The 20,781-nt window shown below is 39.8% G+C and overlaps 1 protein-coding gene across 1 annotated transcript in view; it reads right to left on the bottom strand.

Annotated features, from left to right (window-relative positions):
- Window positions 1-5,259: 5,259 nt before the first annotated feature.
- The window catches only part of ZNF157 (zinc finger protein 157), a 28,983-nt gene continuing 13,461 nt past the window's right edge, over window positions 5,260-20,781 (bottom strand). Inside the window, exons 3-5 of the mRNA XM_027091389.1 lie at window positions 9,511-9,650; window positions 9,122-9,217; window positions 5,260-8,187 (exon numbers count right to left, since the gene is read on the bottom strand). Coding sequence (XP_026947190.1) covers window positions 7,163-8,187; window positions 9,122-9,217; window positions 9,511-9,650 — 1,261 coding nt within the window. The 3' untranslated portion in view covers window positions 5,260-7,162. The remainder of the gene's footprint in view (window positions 8,188-9,121; window positions 9,218-9,510; window positions 9,651-20,781) is intronic.

Genomic DNA, 20,781 nt, shown 5'->3' with positions numbered 1-20,781 from the left:
ATATGGTAACTCTATGTTTAACATTTTAAGAAACTTCCAAACTTTCTTCCAAAACAGCTGCACCACTTTACATCCCATTAGCAATGTTAAGATGAGTTCAATTTTTCTACATCCTCGGCAACACTTGCTATTGTCTATCTTTTTTATTCTAGCCTACTAGTGGTTGTGAAATATCTCATTGTGGTTTTTTTTTGTTTTTTTTTTTTTTTGCGGTACGCGGGCCTCTCACTGCCGCGGCCTCTCCCGTTGCGGAGCACAGGCTCCGGACGCGCAGGCTCAGCGGCCATGGCTCACGGGCCCAGCCGCTCCGCGGCATGTGGGATCCTCCCGGACCGGGGCACGAACCCGCGTCCCCTGCATCCGCAGGCGGACCCCCAACCACTGCGCCACCAGGGAAGCCCTCTCATTGTGGTTTTGATTTCCATTTCCCTAATGCCTAATGATGCTGTGAAGCTTTTCATGTACTTAGGTCATTCATATATCTCATTTGGAGAAATGTCTATTCAGATCCTTTGCCCATTTTTTTTTCCTTTGCCCATTTTTAAGTTGGGTTATTTTTTTATTACTGGGTTATACAAGTCCTTTATATATCTGAGATACACATCCCTTATCAGATATATGATTTGCAAATATTTTTTCCCATTCTGTGGGTTGACATTTTACTTTCTTGACAGTACTGTTTACCACACAAAAATTTTTAATTTTGATGAAGCCCAATTTATTTCCTTTTTGTTTTATAGGACATGCTTTTGGTGTCACAGCTAAGAAACCATTAAGGCTTCGGATTTGAATACAGATTTGGCTTCAGTGTTCATGTTCTTCATCATTGCACTACATTGCCTGTCTAGCAATTGTCACTGTTAGTAATATTACACATGAAGTTATTATTATGAGAGTTTTGTGTTTTGATTGGAAAAAATATCCAAGGGGTGAATACACCCATAAATCATCCTCCAACCCTATCACAGATCTCAGAAGGATTCTGGGTAGGGACTGTGAGACCCATTTTTTTCAGGGAGAAGTACTGAGGGCTGGGTGAGGGTAGGGCCAGCCCCTAGGTTACCCATGGAGCTGGACCCCATGCTGCACACCTCACAGGACTGCCAACCCCTTGTACTTCCTCTCAGCCATCAGAGATTCTTTTCCAAGCAGAGATTCACACACAGACACACGGAATGTGGGGGTGAGGGGTAACTCATTTTACTCACCTTAATGGATTTTCTAGAAGGGTAATGGGAGGAAATGTAGTGACTCACACCAGGACTCTGAACTAAATAGCATCTCTGTAGGGTCTGCTTCTCCATAGCAGCCACAGCTAAAGGGAGCACCTGGAAGGTGCTCCCTTTGGAGCCTGCAACTCCCACTTGCTGTTTAATGCCTGAGGCCACATCCAGTGTATACAACAGTCCTTGGTGTTGAGAAACAGTTGGCGAAAGCAGAAAATAAGCAATAAGACATGTGAACATACCCAGGATTGAGGTAACATCAGGGAGGGTCAAGTAACCTATTCCATGTATTGGGGAACTGCCAGAAGCAGCAGGAACAGTCTGTGGTTCCAGACAATAGGTCAAGGCTGAGGAAACATCCCCGGACCCTAGAAAACAGCCATAGGGACCAGGAAACTGTCATGGCAGTGATGTGAACAGTCAGAAAAATTATCAAAAGGCCAAAGGACCAGAAAACAGTCCTTGTAGTTAGAGGACAACCAGAGAGACTCTAGAACAGGCAAATGGAAGAAGAAAACATCCCTAAATGTCATGCAACAGCTAGAAATACCTAGGAGACAGCCAGACAGATAAGGGAACAATCTCAAGCTGAGGGCACAGCCAGAGAAACCAGGAAACAGCTAATGGGACAAGGGGATAGTGTCTGGACCTGAGGAACAGAGGGATCATCAAACATCTGAAGAGACCACAAAACAGTCCTTGTATTTGGGAGACAGTCAGACGGGCTACAAAAGAGTGAGAGCAACAGGGCCTAGATCCAGAGGATCAGGCCAAAAACATCAAAGACGAGTCTCTGAAGTGCTGGGAAAGGAAAAATAAAAAAGCAGTCTGCAGGACTGGGGAACCACCAGAGTCCAAGGAACAATTGAAACAGCAACAAACCAATTTACAGAAATCAGGGAACAATGACTGGTCCTAATAAAGGGTCATCAGAAACTGTGGGGAGTAATCACAGGGATCAAATATAGTATATTAATGACTAGTGGGAATTCAACAATCATGGGAGCTAATACAGCACCAGCAGATATGGTTATGGGGACTCATGGGAGTTAAAGACACTGTACTGGTGACCAATAGAAGATCATCAGAAACCATAAAGGGCTCTAATGCAGGGTAGGCTCTAATGAGTCCCAGGCATTATGCTGGGGCTCATGAGGTCAATACATTGTATTAGAGGATGAGTAACCTGCATCCACAGGGATGGGGGTAGCGAATGGGCTGATGCTGGGGTGGAGAGAAAAATCACTTTAGTGGTGGCTAATGGCTAATCAGCAGGGTAATAAAGTACTAATATGGGATCAGCAGACACTAGTCAGATTTTTTATGAAGATCAAAGACACTCTACTTGTGGCGAAGATTAGAAGACACAGTGGTGACACTAATTAATATAGGATCAGTAGCAGATACTGTGATTGAAAAACGTGAGGCAAAGGCTCTAAACTAGTAGGTGGTAGTCAGTAGTCTCAGTGTTGAGGCCAGTATAGGGTTAGCAAACATGGTGATGGGCTCTAATGTATGGTCAGCATGCACTGTACTGGGACATCATTGCATTCAGACACTGTATTAGTGGCTAATGGGGGATCAACAGGCACAGTGATGATGGTTAATGCAGGGTCAGCAACACTGTGATTGGGACTTATGAAGGTCAAAGACATTGTACTCGTTGCTAATGGGTGGTCAGTAAGATGAGACTACTGTGGAATCAGCAGATACTGTGCCAGAAGCTCATGGAGGTTAGTCTCTGATCTTGTGGCTAATTGGGGATCAGCAAATACATTGCTGGAACCTCATGCATATTGAAGAAACAGTACTGCTGCCTGATGGAGGATCAACAGACACTGGGATCAGAGCTAACGTGGGGTCAGCAAACTCTACTCAGGCCTCAAGGGGTCAAAGACACAATACTCATGGTTAAAGGCGAGGGAGAGGGACTCAGCAGCAGACACAGGGATTCAGCTACTGTAAGGAAAAAAACATGGTAATGGGTCCTCAAGGAGGTCATACTCTGTGTGGGTGTCTGACAAGTCAGAAGACATTAACGTATGGTCAACAGATGCCCTAATAGGCTATAATGTAAGGTCGGACGACATAGTGATGGAGGCTATTTAGGGGTCCTCAGGTAAAAAACTTGGAACTTGGTAAATGGGGGATCAGAAGATAGAGTGACAAGGTCATGTGAGTTCTGCAGACATTAAGCTGGGGCTCAAGAGATCAAAGTCACCATATTGGTGGCTAACTGGGGAACAGCAGATAAATATTTGTGCAACGGTGCTGTGTTGTGGGTTCATGGGGGTCAGAGACACTGTACTCATGGCTAATAAAAAACCAGCAGACACAGTGAGGGGATCTAATGTAGGATGAGCAGATACTGCAATTAGAACTCATTGGATTAAATATACTGTACAGTGGACAGTGGGGAATGAACAAAGTGGTGAGAGCCAACATGGGGTCAACAGCCACTGCATTAGGTATAAATGAAGGTGATGACACATCGCTGGGAGCTAATGGGAGGTCAGCAGTCACCATGTTGAGTCTAAAAGGGGGCAAAAAGACATGATACTGAGCTAATAGATCATCAGTCACTAAGCTGGAGGCTAAAGGAGTGAAAAGACACTATGCTGTGAGCAAATGGAGGTCAGTAAAAATTGTAATAGCAGCTAAAAGGGGTGGCGAGACATGATGCTATGAGCTAAAGGGGGTCGGCAGACTCTGCTGGAATAAAAAGTGTGGGAAGACAAGCTATTGTGAGCTAATGGAAGGTCAGCAGACACTGTGCTCTTAACTAAAGGTGGTGATAAGAACTGCTATAAGCTAATGGAGTGGGTGTTAGTAGACACTGTGCAGACATGTGATGGGGGTAAGAACTACATCATGGTAGCTAATGCTAATGGAGGATTAGGAGAGACTGTGCTCAGGCTATTGGGAGCCAAATACATACAGTAGTATTGGCCAGTAGGGATCACCACATAGGTGATGGTAGCTAATGGAAGGCCAGCACAACCCATCATGGGGCCTTAGTAAAGGTCATTTTCATGGAGCAAAACCATTTCTAAAGCCTTGGGAGGACCAAGTTTCCCATTGCCAGTGTCTTTCATCTGATCTAGTGGTCAAGATTCTTCGTTTTCTCCCAAGCAGCCCACATTTGACTCCTGATATGGGAACAAGGAATTCTTTATTGTTGTTTTAAAATTTTAATTGAGATATAATTTACATACAATAAAATGCACAAATCTTAAGTTTACTCATTTGATGACCTTGTGTATCCCCATTAACACCCACTCCAGTCAAGATACAGAATAGTTTCATCACCCTGGGAAGCTCCCTCCTATCTCATAGGAGTTAATTCCTACCCCAGAGGCAATCACTGATCTGCTTTCTGTCACTATAGATTACTTTTATTTATGTTTGACATTTTCCATAATAATAATAATTTTAAAACATCAAATTTAATTTTTTTAATGGATGAGATGAAGATTGGAAGAACTGATGAGATATCATTTTGATAAACTTAATAATTAGTAAATGAGGATGAGGGCATGCTATATACAAAGTGAAGAAAGTGTAATATGTATATTCAGGTGTATGCTGTATTGGGGGGCATCTGGTGATTAATTCAAATATCCTGGGTTGTCATAATCATTATGGAACACTCAGGGAAAAAAGCAAAAAAAAGTATTTAATTTTGCATCAATTTACTATGGCACAGTGCTACCAAGTATTAAAGGTAAAGGATTCACTTTTGCTTATCAAAAAAGTGCAAGAGAAAATATTCACAAGGTTGAGAGGTTTATCACTAATAGACCTCCACTAAAGAAAACTCTAAAGGATATTTTTCAGGCAAAGAAGAAAATGATCCTGGAGGAAATGCAGAAAAGAATGAAGAGCAATCAAAGTGGTAAATATGTGGGTAAAATAAAATGAATATATAAAACAAAAATGTTTTCTGGGGAGACATACACACACATGTATACACACACACTTATATACATATATATAGATACATATATTACATATAAATATATATATACCCCATAATACATAATATTTTTAATATATATGTATATACATGTACATGAGCAAATTTTCTATTAAAAGATTAACTTTCAAAGACAATTTCTTAGAGAAAACCATACAATACTATTTAAAATTTTAAAAGGTGAGTTAAATAAAAAGACAAACCATATTCATGGATGGGAGGGCTTAAGCCATTTTACACCTTTCAGATCGGCAACAATTTTAAAAAAACAGATAAGTCCTGGTGAATATGTGTGAAAATGTAAACTTTTTCTCAAACTGCTCATGAGAGTGTAAATTAGTGCAATTTTTTTAACTTTAAAATTTAGTCAAGTTGAAAAACTTCTATATCAATCAGAACCCAGTTAGGAGACAGAAACCATACTGATTATTTTAACAGAGAGAACTTAAAATGAATTTTTAACTAGTGATGAAGTTATTAACCACGTAACTTAAAAGACAAAAAGAGAACATTAAAATTATCATGGAGGTAGCAACTGCAGAAAGCAGCTGGCCTAGGGTAACAAGGGAAGAAGTTGGAATTATTAAAAATAGAAGGTTGGAAGCAGGGTCTCATGTGACTGGGATTCATACCTCTAAGGAGGTGGCACCAGCCAGATGCTGCTAGGTCTCTGAGGGGGTGGGGTACCCTAAAGCTGTTAGTGCTGGAAAAGTGAAAACTGGATTAAACTGCTGCTACCATGAGGAACTGCTGCTGCCCAAGTGAAGAAGCAATGCTGGGCTGACAGATGAACAGGGAGCCAACCAGAAGGAAAAAAGGAGCAAGTCCCTTCTTCCTTCCGCAGACTCAATATTTATATTTAGTATCTCTTACTGGTAGGACCCAACAGGGAGTAGCAGCTGGCAAGACAGAAACGTGTTCTGTAGAGTCATGGCCCCAGCATCACAAAGCCGAGTATAGAAGGGTAGGTTTGGAGCTGAAGCACAATAGATTAATAACTGGCATACTGTCTACACCCTGGACCCATCATTTCCACTTCTAGATTTAAACACAAAACACAAAAATGATACAAATGTCTTTCACTAGGGGAATGGAGAAATAAATAAATATATTTATCAACATGGATAGATCTTGGAAATGTAACACTTCGTGAAAAAAAGCAAGTTGCATAAGTTTAAAAATAGTGTGATACCACTGATGTAAAGTATTTAAAAGAAATACAGCATTATATATTGTAGACGTCATACTACAAAGAAAAAATTTAGGGTAGATTAAAATTCTAAATGTTGAAAGTGAAACCTTCACTTTAGAGGAAAGTATAGGAGAATATTATCACCTTGAAACCAATAATATGAAAACATAAAACTTCAGCAGAAGAAAAGAGTTAAAAAAATTAAATAACCAGTCACAGTCTGAGAGGAGATATTTGCAACACACATGACTGAAAAAGGATTTTTATATTTTCACATATTAAAAAAAAACAAGAAAAACAACATTTAAACCAAGAAGTAAAAGATAAACAGCCCATTAGAAAACAATGAGCAAAGGATATGAACAGTCATTGCACAGACGAAATAAAACAAATGGCCAGTCAACAGGTAAGCCAATGTTCAACCTCACCACTAATTAGGGAAATCCAAATGAAATGAAAACAACAATGAGCCACTCCCTAAGGCGATCAGGACAATTTTCACACCAACATAAGAGCCAAATTGTTACAAGTGCACTCTGTGTGCACCAGTAATCAGATGGCCCAAAGAGTTTGGTCAAATGGTGAGGGGAATCTTCTTAGAGAAGCTTTCTCCATAGTACAAGGCAAGGGCTGGCCTAAGTGAGTTCTCTGATGTTCTCTGAGGTGTGCTTTCTGGCAGAAGGCTTTCCCACATCCTTGACATTCAAAGGGTCTCTCTCCTGTGTCAATGAGGCATACTTGCACATAGAAGGCATTCCTGCATTCACTTCATTCATAAAGTTTCTCTCCTACATGAGTTCTCCGATGTTGACACAGGGACTTCTTCATACTGAAGATTTTTCCACATTCACTACATTCATAGGGTTTCTCTCCTGAATGCATTCTCTGATGTTCAATGAGGCGTGCTTTGACATAGAAGGCATTACCACATTTATTACATTCATAAGGTTTCTCTCCTGTGTGAATTCGCTGATGTATTCCAAGAGATGAGTGCACCCTGAAAGATTTCCCACATTCGTTACACTGATAGGGTTTTTCACCTGTATGAGTTCTCTGGTGATTATTGAGAGTCATCTTCATTCTGAAGAATTTTCCACATTCACCACATTTATAGGGTTTCTCGCCTGTGTGAATTCTTTGATGTTGGTTTAGGGATTTTTTTGCACGAAAGTTTTTCCCACAATCACCACATTCATAGGGTTTCTCCCCTGTGTGAGTTCTCTGGTGTTGAGTAAGGGATATCTTAACACGAAATGTTTTCCCACATTCGCCACATTCATAGGGTTTCTCCCCTGTGTGAGTTCTCTGATGAATCATGAGGGTTGCCTTCTCAGAAAAGGTTTTCCCACACTCAGTGCATTCATAGGGTCTCTCTCCTGTGTGTGTTCTCCGATGTAGAATGAGTTGTGACTTCCTGCCAAAAGATTTTCCACATTCATTACATTCAAAGGGCTTCTCCCCTGTGTGAGTTTTCTGATGAGCAATGAGGTATGATCTTGCACTAAAGGTTTTTGCACATTCACCACATTTATAGGGTCTCTCGCCTGTGTGTATTCTCAGATGTTCAATAAGATTTGATTTCCTGCAGTAAGTTTTCCCACATTCATGACATTCAAAGTTTTTCTCTCCTGTGTGTGTTCTTTTATGTCCAACAAAGGCTGTTCTCTTGTAGAAGGCTTTCCCATATTCAACAGTTTGATCCAAAGTTTGAAGCTTCTGATGCTGAAGGTCATTATCATGACTGAGGGCATTACCCGCAACAGAATTGTTGGCACACAGCAGTGACAGAGAGCCTTTAAAAACAAATCAGATCATATCTCTCTCACTCAAAACCAACATAGGCTTTCCCTTGTCACAGTGTAAAATTAAAATGCTTAACAAAGCCTATAAAAATTCTACATAACTTAGCCCCCGGCTAACTCTCTGATATCACCTCTTAACACTCTCACCACCCACCATTAAGCCACACCAGCATCTTTGCTGTTCCTATGATATATTGCTCAGACTAGGCTTGGCACTTACTGTTCTCTCTGCTCAGAATACTAAAATTCCACATGGCTCTGTCTCTCTCACTTCACTGATGTTGGTGCACTAATGTTAACTTCCCCAAAGAGTCTTCTCTGACCACATTCCCCAAAAGCACAAACTCCATCACTGTCTGTTCTTCTTATCTTGAATTGATTTTCTTTTCACCACCAAACACCATGTATTTGTTTGTTTCTGGTCTCTTTCCCTCATTAGACTGCAAGCTCCAGGAGAACAGAGATATTACTTTATTCACTACTGGATCCCCACACCTAGAATGTGACCAGCATATAGTTGACTTCATTTAGGATTTGGTAGATGACTAAATGAATGTATGAATGATTGCTTGACAACAGAAGGCATCCAAGGCAATGGAGGGAAGGAAGGCAATTGAGAATACTAAAGAGAGACAGACTAACTAAGAATAAATGTCTAAGCTGAGGCAGGCAGGGAAAGATAAGAGTGGTAAATGACTACAAAAATTGAGATAAAATAGGAGAGAGCACTTAAGTGTGAGCATGATATTGGGATGTAGGATTTAGGTATCGAAAGCATGTAGACCTTTGTCCTCTGGTCATTTTCAAAGAGCAAGGGCCTCTGAAAAGAGATTCCTGAAAAACACTGCCCAAACTTAACCTTTGACCTGAATTCCTGAGCTCTTATTTCCCCTATTTTCCATATGTCTAGTTCTTGCTCACTCACCTGGGTAACCATGGTCTGAGGATTCCTCCTCTAATATCCACAGTTCTTCCCCTCGCTCCAACTTGAAGATCATCTCTGGTTTGGCCACGCAGAGGCCTGTTAATGGGAAATGGCACAGGACGTGGGCCAAGTTGTCTGAGCTTTAGGGCCTCTGATGGAGGAGAAAAGTGCATCTTCATGAGCTGCACAAGGAAGGGTGCCCATTGAAACCTTTCATTGGGGGAAGTGAGAACACACACACTCTTCCTGGTGCCCCAAACTGATAAATCATCTGTGACCCCTTGAATCTAGAACTAAAGTATCACTGAACTCTGCAAAGGCTGCCCAGGTTACAGCAACCAAGAAAGGAAACACATGCTACCAGGAGTTACATGGAAAATAATCCTCACCCACAGACGCCAGGTTGCTGTAGTTCTCCAGCATCACATCCTTGTGCATGGTCCTCTGGGCAGGGTCCAGTCTGTACCACTCCTGTCGGGTAAAATCCACAGCCACGTCTTCAAATGACACAGATCCCTGTAACAACAATCTGCAATGATCAGAATGGGACACATGGAAAAGATGTGTGGGAACTAATTCTTTCAATAGAGCACTTTTTTTTTTTTTTTAATAGAGCACTTTTGACAGTTGACTAGAAAAAGCTACACTGGTGTCAACTGAAAAAAAAAAAGCACAATGTGAGAGTTGTGAGTTAAGTTTTATTTGGGGCAAAATGAGGACTACAGCTCAGGAGACAGCCTCTCAGATAGCTCTGAGGAACTGCTCTGAAGAGGCAAGGGGGGAGGTCAGTATATATGTGATTTTGGTGAAGGGGGTACATGCAATTAAGCACACATCTTGGTAGAAGGTTGCTGCTAGTCAGAAGGAGCAGATGTCTCCGTTAATGGTTTTAGTGCTTTGCTAGATATGAGAAGATGCAAGAAATTGAGTTCAGAAAATTTTCTCCTGAAAATATCTAACTATCTGAAGGCCTGCTCTGCCTGTTTTTCCCAGAGCACAGAGTGTCTCATTCCTGATCTCCACCCTGAATTCCTTTCAGGGTATGTTGAAGGTCAGTGACTGCAGTGGCTAGTGACTTCATCCTTGTAGGGGCAGATAGCAAGTGACAATTTTTAGCTGGCACTGGAAACCTGACCCTTTCTTGCTTGATACTATACTTTGGGGGAGGAAAACACAGAACAGTCCTGCTAGTGTATTAATTTTTCAATTCATGGAGAAAAGACCACTGACTACTGAGTTAACACTCTGTGCCTGGACCTGTCCCAATTGCTGGGGAAACAAAGATAGAGTGCCTGCTCTCAAGGAGCTCGTACCCCAATAAGGAGACTTGCACAGGCATGCCGTGTTTTACTGCGCTTCACTTTATTGTGCTTCACAGATATCACGTTTTTTACAAATTGAAGGTTTGTGGCAACCCTGCAATTGTCAGATGATGGTTAGCAATTTTTTTTTTTCTGGTACGCGGGCTTCTCACTGTTGTGGCCTCTCCCGTTGCGGAGCACAGGCTCCGGACGTGCAGGCTCAGCGGCCATGGCCCATGGGCCCAGCCACTCCGCGGCATGTGGGATCTTCCCAGACCAGGGCACGAACCCGTGTCCCCTGCATCAGCAGGCGGACTCTCAACAACTGCACCACCAGGGAAGCCCGATGGTTAGCATTTTTAAGCAACAAAGTAATTTTTAATTAATGTATGTACATTGGTTTTTTTAAACATAATGTTATTGCACACTTAATAGACTACAGTATAATGTCAATGTAACTTTTATATGCACAGGGAAACCAAAAAATTCATGTGTCTCGCTTTATTGCGATATTTTCTTTATTGCAGTGGTCTGGAACCAAACCTCCAATATTCCGGAGGTATGCCTAAATGTGAACACACACCTGCAATGAGATGTTATAGGAGCTATGCTGGACATGTGTACAGGGTGCAATGGGCTTTCACAAGGGATGGAATAAGTTTCCAACTTGTGTTATTGGGGAGGTAGAGCTTTGAATCCTTAAACAAGAATATAACCTCCCTCACGAATATGGGGCAGTAGTATGAGAAAAAGCAGGAAGACATGAAACACACATGGTGAGTTAGAGAACTATAAATAGCACAGTATGATAGGAAAACAGTGCTTTGGGCAGTGATGAGATAAAGGGCTATAGAGATATTCAGGGGCAGACAGTGGAGGGATTTTCACCTTTTTTTTTCTATCTATCATCAGTCTCCAAAATACTTGACTCTTTATATGATCAGAATATTTTCTGACCTTCCCACAATATAGTTAGATTTATAAGTTATACAGAAGTATTGTCAAGTAGGACAAAGGCAGAGAATATTACTCTCCCTTGAGAGTGAACAGCTGGGTTGATGAACAGCTGGGTTGAGGCTGGTGCCACATATTGAGATTAGCAAAACAGGAAAGACAGTGGGTTGGCAGAAGGGGAAATTGAGATAGATCTTGGACCTGAGCTGGAGTGTTTATGTCACATACTGATAGAGACGTCCAGCTGGAAGGTGCATATATGATGCTGGATCTGTGAGAGGAGGCTAGGATAGACGAAGGATTGAGAGGCAGTAGCATTTCAGCACTAGCTGAAGCCACCAGAATAAACTGAGTGGCTAAGAGAACACAGAGCTTGAGAGAGGCATCAAATACAGAGTCAGCAGGTACACCAATATGACATGAAGACTGAAAGGGGGTGGGAGGGGCTCTTGTGGGACAGAGAAAATGAGAGAAAGCCTCTTTTCTTTCTCATGCAGTCCTGCCCCAAAGTAAATCCCAGTGCCAAAGATGTAACCTTGCAGCAGCAGGCTCCTCAAACTCTAAAGGAGAGGAATCCTCTTCTTTGGCCAGAGGAATAGTGGTCTGAAGAGTATGGGAAGGATCTCCATTGCCTTTCTTCTAACCTCTCACCACTTGGCCTCAAGGGCAAACCTAGTTGCAGAAAGTGAGTGCCAGGATGGAGATGAAAGCCCCAACTGTCCAGCTAGAGGACCAAGATGGGGAAGCCCTGGGAACAGGGGTGCGGGGGTGATCGCCCTAACAATATAGCTTCAAAATACATGAAGCAAAACTGAAAGAAGAAATGGGACAATCCACAAATATGGCTGCCAACTTTCATCACCTCTCTTAGTGATGAGTGAAAATCAACAAAGATACAGAAAAACTGAACACCACCAACCATCCAAGGAATTGTAGAACATTTCACTCAAAAACTGAGATTAACTGTTTCTTCAAGTATACATGGAATATTCACCAAGCTAGACCATATCCTGGATCATAAAACAAACCTCAACACAATCAAAGGGCCCACTGGGTACCAAGGAAAATTGACTTGGAGCAATCAACTCTGAGATATATCCTAATTAAAACTATTAGAATTTAAAGGCAAAGAAAAATATTCCTCAGGGCCTCCAAGCAAAAGAATTAGATCAGCATCCATTTCTCAAAAACAACACAGAAAGCAAGGCAATAGTAGAACAGCACATTCAAGAAAATTAAGGAAAGAAAGTACAAATAAAGGAAACTATATCCAGCCAAGATACCCTTCAAGTATCAAGGCCGTCAGAAAAAGTTTTGAATAGGCCAGAATATGTGTGCCCTTCCTAAGGAATTTGCTAGCGCTTCACTGCTTAATATGGTAGCCACTAACCACATGTGGCTATTTGAGTTTAAATTTTGATGAATTAAAATGGAATAAAATTAAAAATTCAGTTCCTCAGTCACACTAAAGCACATTTCCAGTGCTCAGTAGCCACATGTGGCTGGTTACAGTACTGGACAGTACTGGACAGCACAGATACAGAACATTCCCATCACTGAAGGAAGTGTTACTGGATAGCACTATAGTAAACAATGAGCTTCAACCAAAAACAATGAATGGGAAAATTCTGGCAAAAGGACTGACAGTAAGCATTTCATATATTTAACGGTAAAGATAAGACTAAAATAAGGCTGGGGTCATGGGTTGATGGATAATGTATACACATTAAGTGTTCTGACAAAGTAGAAAAAATACAACTAAAATATGGGAGGAGAAGAGAAAGAAAGGGGGAAACTGAATAAGATCATTTACTGCTGTATAGGTAACAGATCAGAGACAAATTAGATGGTAAAAGATTAATTTAAAAAAGGTAAATTGGGGCTTCCCTGGTGGCGCAGTGGTTGAGAGTCCACCTGCTGATGCAGGGGACACGGGTTCGTACCCCGGTCCAGGAAGATTCCACATGCCGTGGAGCAACTAGGCCCGTGAGCCTCCGCGTCCGGAGCCTGTGCTCCGCAACAGGAGAGGCCACAACAGTGAGAGGCCCACTTACCGAAAAAAAAAAAAGGTAAATTGGTAAAGCCATTATGGAAAACAGTGTAAAGATTACTCAAGTAATTAAAACTAGAACTACTGTATGATCCTGCAGTCCTGCTTCTGGGTATATGTCCAAAGGAAATGAAATCACTATGCCAAATAGGTATCTGCACTCCCATGTTCATTGCAACATTATTTGCAATAGCCAATATATGGAAATAACCTAAGTGTCCATTAGTGGATGAATGGATAAAAAAGATCTAGTATATATAGAGTGGAGTAGTATTCATCCATGAGAAAGAAGGAAATCCTGCCATTTTCAACAACATGGATGAACATGGAGGACATTATGCTAAGTGAAATAAGTCAGACAGAAAGACAAATACTGTATGATCTCACTAATATGTGGAATCTAAAAAAAAAATTAAAAAGTCAAACTCAGAAGCAAAGAGTAGAATGGTGGTTACCAAGGGTATGGGGGAAATGAGGAGAGATGTTGGTCAAAGAGTATAAAGTTACATTTATGTAGGATGAATAAAGTCTAGAGATCTAATATACAAGCATGATGACTATACTTAACACTGTATTGAACAATGGAAATATACTAAGAGAGTAAATTTCAGGTGCACTCATCACACACAAAAAATGGTAACTATGTAAGGAGATGATATGTTAATTAGCTTAACTGTAGGAATCATTTCACTATGTATATGTATATCAAATCATCATGCTGTACACCTTAAATATATACAATTTTATAAATAAATATGTAAATAAAAAGAAAGATAAAAGGGTTGACTAAGAGTACTATAAAAAGGATTAACACAAAGGTAACCACCAGCATAAAAATACAAGTCTTCCTAACTACCAAAAAAAGTTTAGAGGAAACAATAGAAAAAGAAACACAGTAAATATAACAAATACACACAGTAATTACATCATAAGATAAAATGAGAGAACTGAGAACATATTTGTATTATTTATATTACCAAACAGTAATACAAATAAATGTGAATAGGCTTACTTCATCTATTAAAATAAAAAGGTTTTCACATTGCCTTGTAAAGCAGAACCCAACACAATGCTATATACAAGAGACATGCTTAAAATGGTCTTTCAAAAAGGCTAAAGTTAAAACGATGGGCAAAGATTTACCAAATGAAAACAATATAAAAGCAGGGATTGAAATCCTGATACCGGACAGAGTAGAATTCCAAAAGGATATAAGATAAAGTGGGATACTTCGTAATGTTACAAGCCCTGTTCACAATGAAGATATAACAATAAAGATATCTGTAAATATCTATGCACAAAGTAACACAGCAAAAGCCTACATAAGCTGAAAACTACAGAGATACAAGAAGAAATAAAAGCTTTCTCTAATGGGAGACTTTTAAAGAGAGAGAGAAAGGCGGGGGAGGGAAGGAGGGAGAGAGGGAGAGAGAAGGAAAGAACAAAAGAAAGAAACACTATACCCAGATCATACAAAATATACTTTTTCTCAGGTGTACATGGAACATTCACAAAACTTGATCATACACTAGGGCACAAAGAAAACAATCTCGGTAAGTTCCTTAAAATTGAAATATTACAAGCAACATTGATCACAATCAATAAAGAAATTTAAGAACCAAAAATGGACAAGCTGATTCTAAAATTAATATAGAAATAAAACCACAAGACTTAGATTAGCCAGAGCAATTTTGAACAAGAAAAAAGTTAGAGGACTTACATTACCTCATTTCAAGACTTATAAAGCTACAGTTTTCAAAACAGTGTAGTATTTTTGTAAAGATATACATGAGAGGGACTTCCCTGGTGGTCCAGTGGGTAAGACTCCACGCTCCCAATGCAGGGGGCCCAGGTTCAATTCCTGGTCGGGGAACTAGATCCCGCATGCCGGAATGAAGATCCCGCGTTCCACAACTAAGAGCTGGCGCAGCCAAAATAAATAAATAAATATTTAAAAAAAGATATCCATGAGACAAAATAGAATTTAGAAATAGATTCACACATATATGATCAATTGATGTCTGACAAAGGTGTCAAGAATATTCAGTGGGGACCTCCTAGGGAAATGGAAATAAAAACAAAAATAAACAAATGGGACCTAATCAAACTTAAAAGCTTTTGCACAGCAAAGGAAACCATAAACAAGACCAAAAGACGACCCTCAGAATGGGAGAAAATATTTGCAAACGAAGTAACTGACAAAGGATTAATCTCCAAAATATACAAACAGCTCATGCAGCTCAATATCAAAAAAACAAACAACCCAATCCAAACATGGGCAGGAGACCTAAATAGACATTTCTCCAAAGAAGACACACAGATGGCCAACAAACACATGAAAGGATGCTCAGCATCACTAATCATTAGAGAAATGCAAATCAAAACTACAATGAGGTATCACCTCACACCAGTCAGAATGGCCATCATCAAAAGATCTAAAAACAATAAATGCTGGAGAGGGTGTGGAGAAAAGGGAACCCTCTTGCACTGTTGGTGGGAATGTAAATTGATACAGCCACTATGGAGGTTCCTTAAAAAACTAAAAATAGAACAAGCATATGACCCAGCAATCCCACTACTGGGCATATATCCTGAGAAAACCATAATTCAAAAAGAGTCATGTACCACAATGTTCATTGCAGCACTATTTATAAAAGCCAGGACATGGAAGCAACTAAGTGTCCATCGACAGATGAATGGATAAAGAAGATGTGGCACATATATACAATGGAATATTACTCAGCCATAAAAAGAAACGAAATTGAGTTATTTGTAGGGAGGTGGATGGACCTAGAGTCTGTCATACAGAGTGAAGTAAGTCAAAAAGAGAAAAACAAATACCATATGTTAACACATATATACGAAATCTAAAAAAAAATAAATGGTTCTGATGAACGTAGGGGCAGGACAGGAATAAAGACACAGACGTAGAGAATAGACTTGAGGACACGGGGGGAGGGGAAGGGGAAGCTGGGATGAAGTGAAAGAGCAGCATTGACATATATACACTACCAAATGTAAAATAGATAGCTAGTGGGAAGCAGATGCATAGCACAAGGAGATCAGCTCAGTGCTTTGTCACCACCTAGAGGGGTGGGATAGGGAAGGTGGGAGGGAGACACAATAGGGAGGAGATATGGGGATATATGTATACGTATTGCTGATTCACTTTGTTATACAGGAGAAACTAACACAACATTGTAAAGCAATTACACTCCAATAAAGATGTTAAAAAAAAAAGAATATTCAGTGGGGAAAGGATACTCTTCTCAACAAACGTCTCTGGAACAATCAATCAGTCATATCCAGAAAAACTTCAGAATTCCTGAGGGATAGTTACTGAACTGTTAAGACTGGTTATCTCCAGAAGGTGAGATTATGAGGACTCTTCAAATTAAAATTTTTATGTTTCTGATCATTTAGTTAAGGTAGTGTCCGTCAGTTTTCTCCACTGCAAAGTTACAAATTTTCCCTATGTAATTAATGAGCAATGTGTAGGAGCATACCTTGAAACTACGTAAATGTATTGTTCCTCATTAAACTTTCATCCGATAGCTTTGGCATCCATCAATGATTCTTGCTTGGCTTAATTATTACCAACTAGAATGGTTGCAAAAGGTTATTTTTCTAACTCCATCATTCTTTCCACATTACTAGTTGCCACTAGACCTTAAGGAAGGGCTTTTCCTTTCTCCCTCGTTCATACATTTACTATCAGTATGGACTCAAGGTTTATCTTAGTCTTCAGCCAGGCTCAACACCCAGCTGAGTACCCAAAGGCCATATGCACATATGTGGGTAAATGGCCAGAGGGCAGAGAAGAAAGTTTTCTGGGACTCTTTGACATGGAAGAATAATGCACTGTGATTCCAAAATCTGTTGGTCAAGTCCTAACAGGGGCCACAGTTAGATTAAAAGGATATAGGGATGCAACAGTTGATGGAATTAAGGTGAAAATCTGCATGAAAATGGGAATATTTGAATAGACTTTATGTGAACTGTACCTCCTTCATCTAAATGTATTCCTGAGATGGATATTTATGTCTGACTGGGGAATACTTCTCCTACGTAGTATTATAAAACAAGAGGAGTATAAGTTCATCCCTTGGCCAGTATTAATTGCACATCATAAATGAGAATCTTTATAATTGCCTAAGCTCATACAAGTTGTTATTTTGAAGCAGTGTAGAAAATGTGGTGGACAAAAAAAGTTACCATTTTACTTAATGACACGTTAGAAGCTGGAGTGCTGGTCCAACAAATTCTCTTAGAATAGCCCTGAGTGGTCCATGAAAAAGGCGGATGGCTCAGGGAGACTAACAGCAGATCATCAAGGCTTAAATAAATTAGTATCACCTAATAGCATCAGTACTTCCTGATATGGTTTCAACAGTGGAAAAATACAGGAAGCTAAAGGAGACTGGTTCTCAGTGACTGATCCTGCAAATGCTTTTTTCCCTATCTCAATATAGGAAGAGTCAACTACAGTTTGCTTTCATGTGGGAAGGATCCTAATTTACATTTACTGTACTGTCAAAATGTTATTTGAATTCACCAGCTGTCATAATTCAACTGTCATAATTTGGTTAGAAGGGATTTAGACTTAATGCAGGTCCCAAGTATAATAATATACTACATTGATGATATGATAATATTGGAAACTGAAGATCGAACAAGGACTGACTTAAATGCAACAGTGACACATATGATCAACAGAAGCTAGTTGATAAATCCAACAAAAATCTAAGGGCCCACTCAAATGGTGAAATTCTTAGGAATACCCTTGGCAGGAGCCACATGTGACATTCCACAGGCAACAAAAAGTGAAGTGTTGTTGCCTACCTTTGGTACTAAGAAGAAACACAGCCCATGATTGGATTACATGGATTTTGCAAGATGCATGGTCCACATCTGCAAACATTGCTAGCTCCTCTCTATAAAATGACCCAAAAGAAGGCCATATTTGTATAAGGGCCTGAAAAAAAGTAAGCTATGTCTGAATTGCAAAAAGCGGTAGCTCTCTTGATATCTTTGGGCATCACGAACGGAATGTTGCTGACAACAGGCAAAAGTGGAATTCAAGAGGGAATCTTATGCTAGAGAAAGAAACATTGTTGCAATAATTCAATTCTGTCTTTTTTTTTTTTTTTTTTTTTTGCAGTACACGGGCCTCTCACTGTTGTGGCCTCTCCCATTGCGGAGCACAGGCTCCGGACGCGCAGGCTCAGCAGCCATGGCTCACGGGCCCAGCCGCTCCGCGGCATGTGGGATCTTCGGACTGGGGCATGAACCGTGTCCCCTGCATCGGCAGGCAGACTCTCAACCACTGTGCCACCAGGGAAGCCCCAATTCTGACTTCTTGATGGTTCTTCCTTTATAAATCAGTTTCCTCTGGATGCTCCTTGAGAAAAAGCATGGCAGTTTACTGCACAGGCAGAAAGACCAACTACATCCATGGTGCACTCTTCCAGTGGAGACATTTGGACACTGTTGGGGATGGTACTTTATCCATGCCACGTCATCTGGACATTGATTAGCAATTTCTTATTTGGTAATGCTCCTCCTGCACAGATTTCTTTGATAACAACATCATCAGAACTCTCAAATTGTGCACCATCTAGCAACTCAGAAAAAAAGAGAACCAGCCAGAAAGGAGTGTCGGAAAAGCATGGGGAAGACTTCAAAAAGGAAGGGAGACAGATTAAGGACTCAATGATGGTAAAGATGAAAACACTTGGAATGCAAATTCTACTCAACAGATGTAGTGAGACTAGAACAATACGTGCAATAATCATTGCATTTCTCTTACAATTTAATTCAACTAAAATTCTACTGGGATGTAGGATTGCTTTATGTTTTCCAACTAATCTTTATTTTAAAGTGTCTCTTTAATCCTGCTTAGTGGGTGTGGGTTAAAACTATCTAACTCAGAAAAGTCAAGAGAGAAAATAACGATGAACTGGTTGCAAAGTCCCTGCATATGGCAACCAACTGTTAGAAGCCTAAAGAATCTAAAGGTCTTATATATAAAATAGATAAATAAGGTCCTACTGTATAGCAAAGGGAACTATATTCAATATCTTGTAGTAGCCTATAATGAAAAAGCATATATATACATATATATATATATGTATAACCGAATCACTTTGCTGTACACCAGAAACTAACACAACATTGTAAATCAACTATACTTCAATTTTTTTCAAAAAAGAATCTAAAGGTCTGACACAACTACCTTCCATCAACTTTCTTATGTAGTATTTTATGTACCCAGTATCCCTATGCTCTCAGATGGCATGCTTTGTTTAGAAGTATTTTGGTCAAAAACTCTTAAGCCCACACAAAGTAACTGGTATATCACTGAGTAACTTGACTTTGGGTCAGATGCATTTTAATTACCCAATCAGAGGATAATTAATGTTCACCCTTTCTCTTATCACTCATTAACTGTAAGCAAAATCTTATAGGTTTTAATCTTACTTACTGAATGAAAAAAATATTTTCAAAAAGAGAAAGAGCCATAGGAGTCCTGTAATAGCATTTATGACAAAGTTGTAATTGAAGATACTGTTTCCATCATCCATATGAAGATCCATCAAAAGATTTCTTAACTCTCGAGTATCAGGAAACCTTTACTATAGAGGAATTATCGATTTCTCTGTGGGGGTGTTGAAATTCATGTGTTTGATTGGACTTCTAACTCTGTTATGTCATCCCAGAATACCAGAGATAAATCTAGACTTCGAAGTTTCTAATTGTGTAGGATTGTTGACCAACATGGCTACATTCTAAAACTTGTTTTGATATCTTCTTCTTTTTATTTCCCTTCCTTTTATCCTAATATTTGTCTATTTATACTTAGAAGCGCCCTAAAAACCACAGGAAAACAAAATTAATAAGTAAATAAATGAACAAATAAAAACTGGCTGGAGATGTGGCCATCTCTAACTCTTTTTTGGAAGATCTGGGAAGGAAGAGCTGGAGAGGGGTAGAGCACTGATCAGGAAAAAGTGACATGCATTGCCCAGAATCATCAGCCTCCAAACAGTATTACTGTTTAGTGTGAAGAGGAAGATTTTTCACTGTCATCCACTGAATTCCTTACAATTTAGTGAACCCTCTCCTGTAACACAAAAATTCAATTTCCCAAAAAATATCTTTAACAAATAATCATGGATGTATGTAAAGAAACAAATCGAGGAGTTTCACCATCAAATTGTCAATTATAATGAAAACTTACCACCATTGCCAGTGCTCAAAGGATGGAGTGCTATGTAACCACTAAAATTATGTAGAAAATTATTTCTGGACATGGAAAAATATCTAACACTCCCAATGTTTCTTTTTTTTAGAAA

Source organism: Aethalodelphis obliquidens, unplaced genomic scaffold, assembly GCF_003676395.1.
Source record: "Aethalodelphis obliquidens isolate GAN/ISIS:26980383/991018 unplaced genomic scaffold, ASM367639v1 scaffold71, whole genome shotgun sequence".
Lineage (NCBI taxonomy): Eukaryota > Metazoa > Chordata > Mammalia > Artiodactyla > Delphinidae > Aethalodelphis > Aethalodelphis obliquidens.
This window is presented reverse-complemented; position numbering and strand designations above follow the sequence as displayed.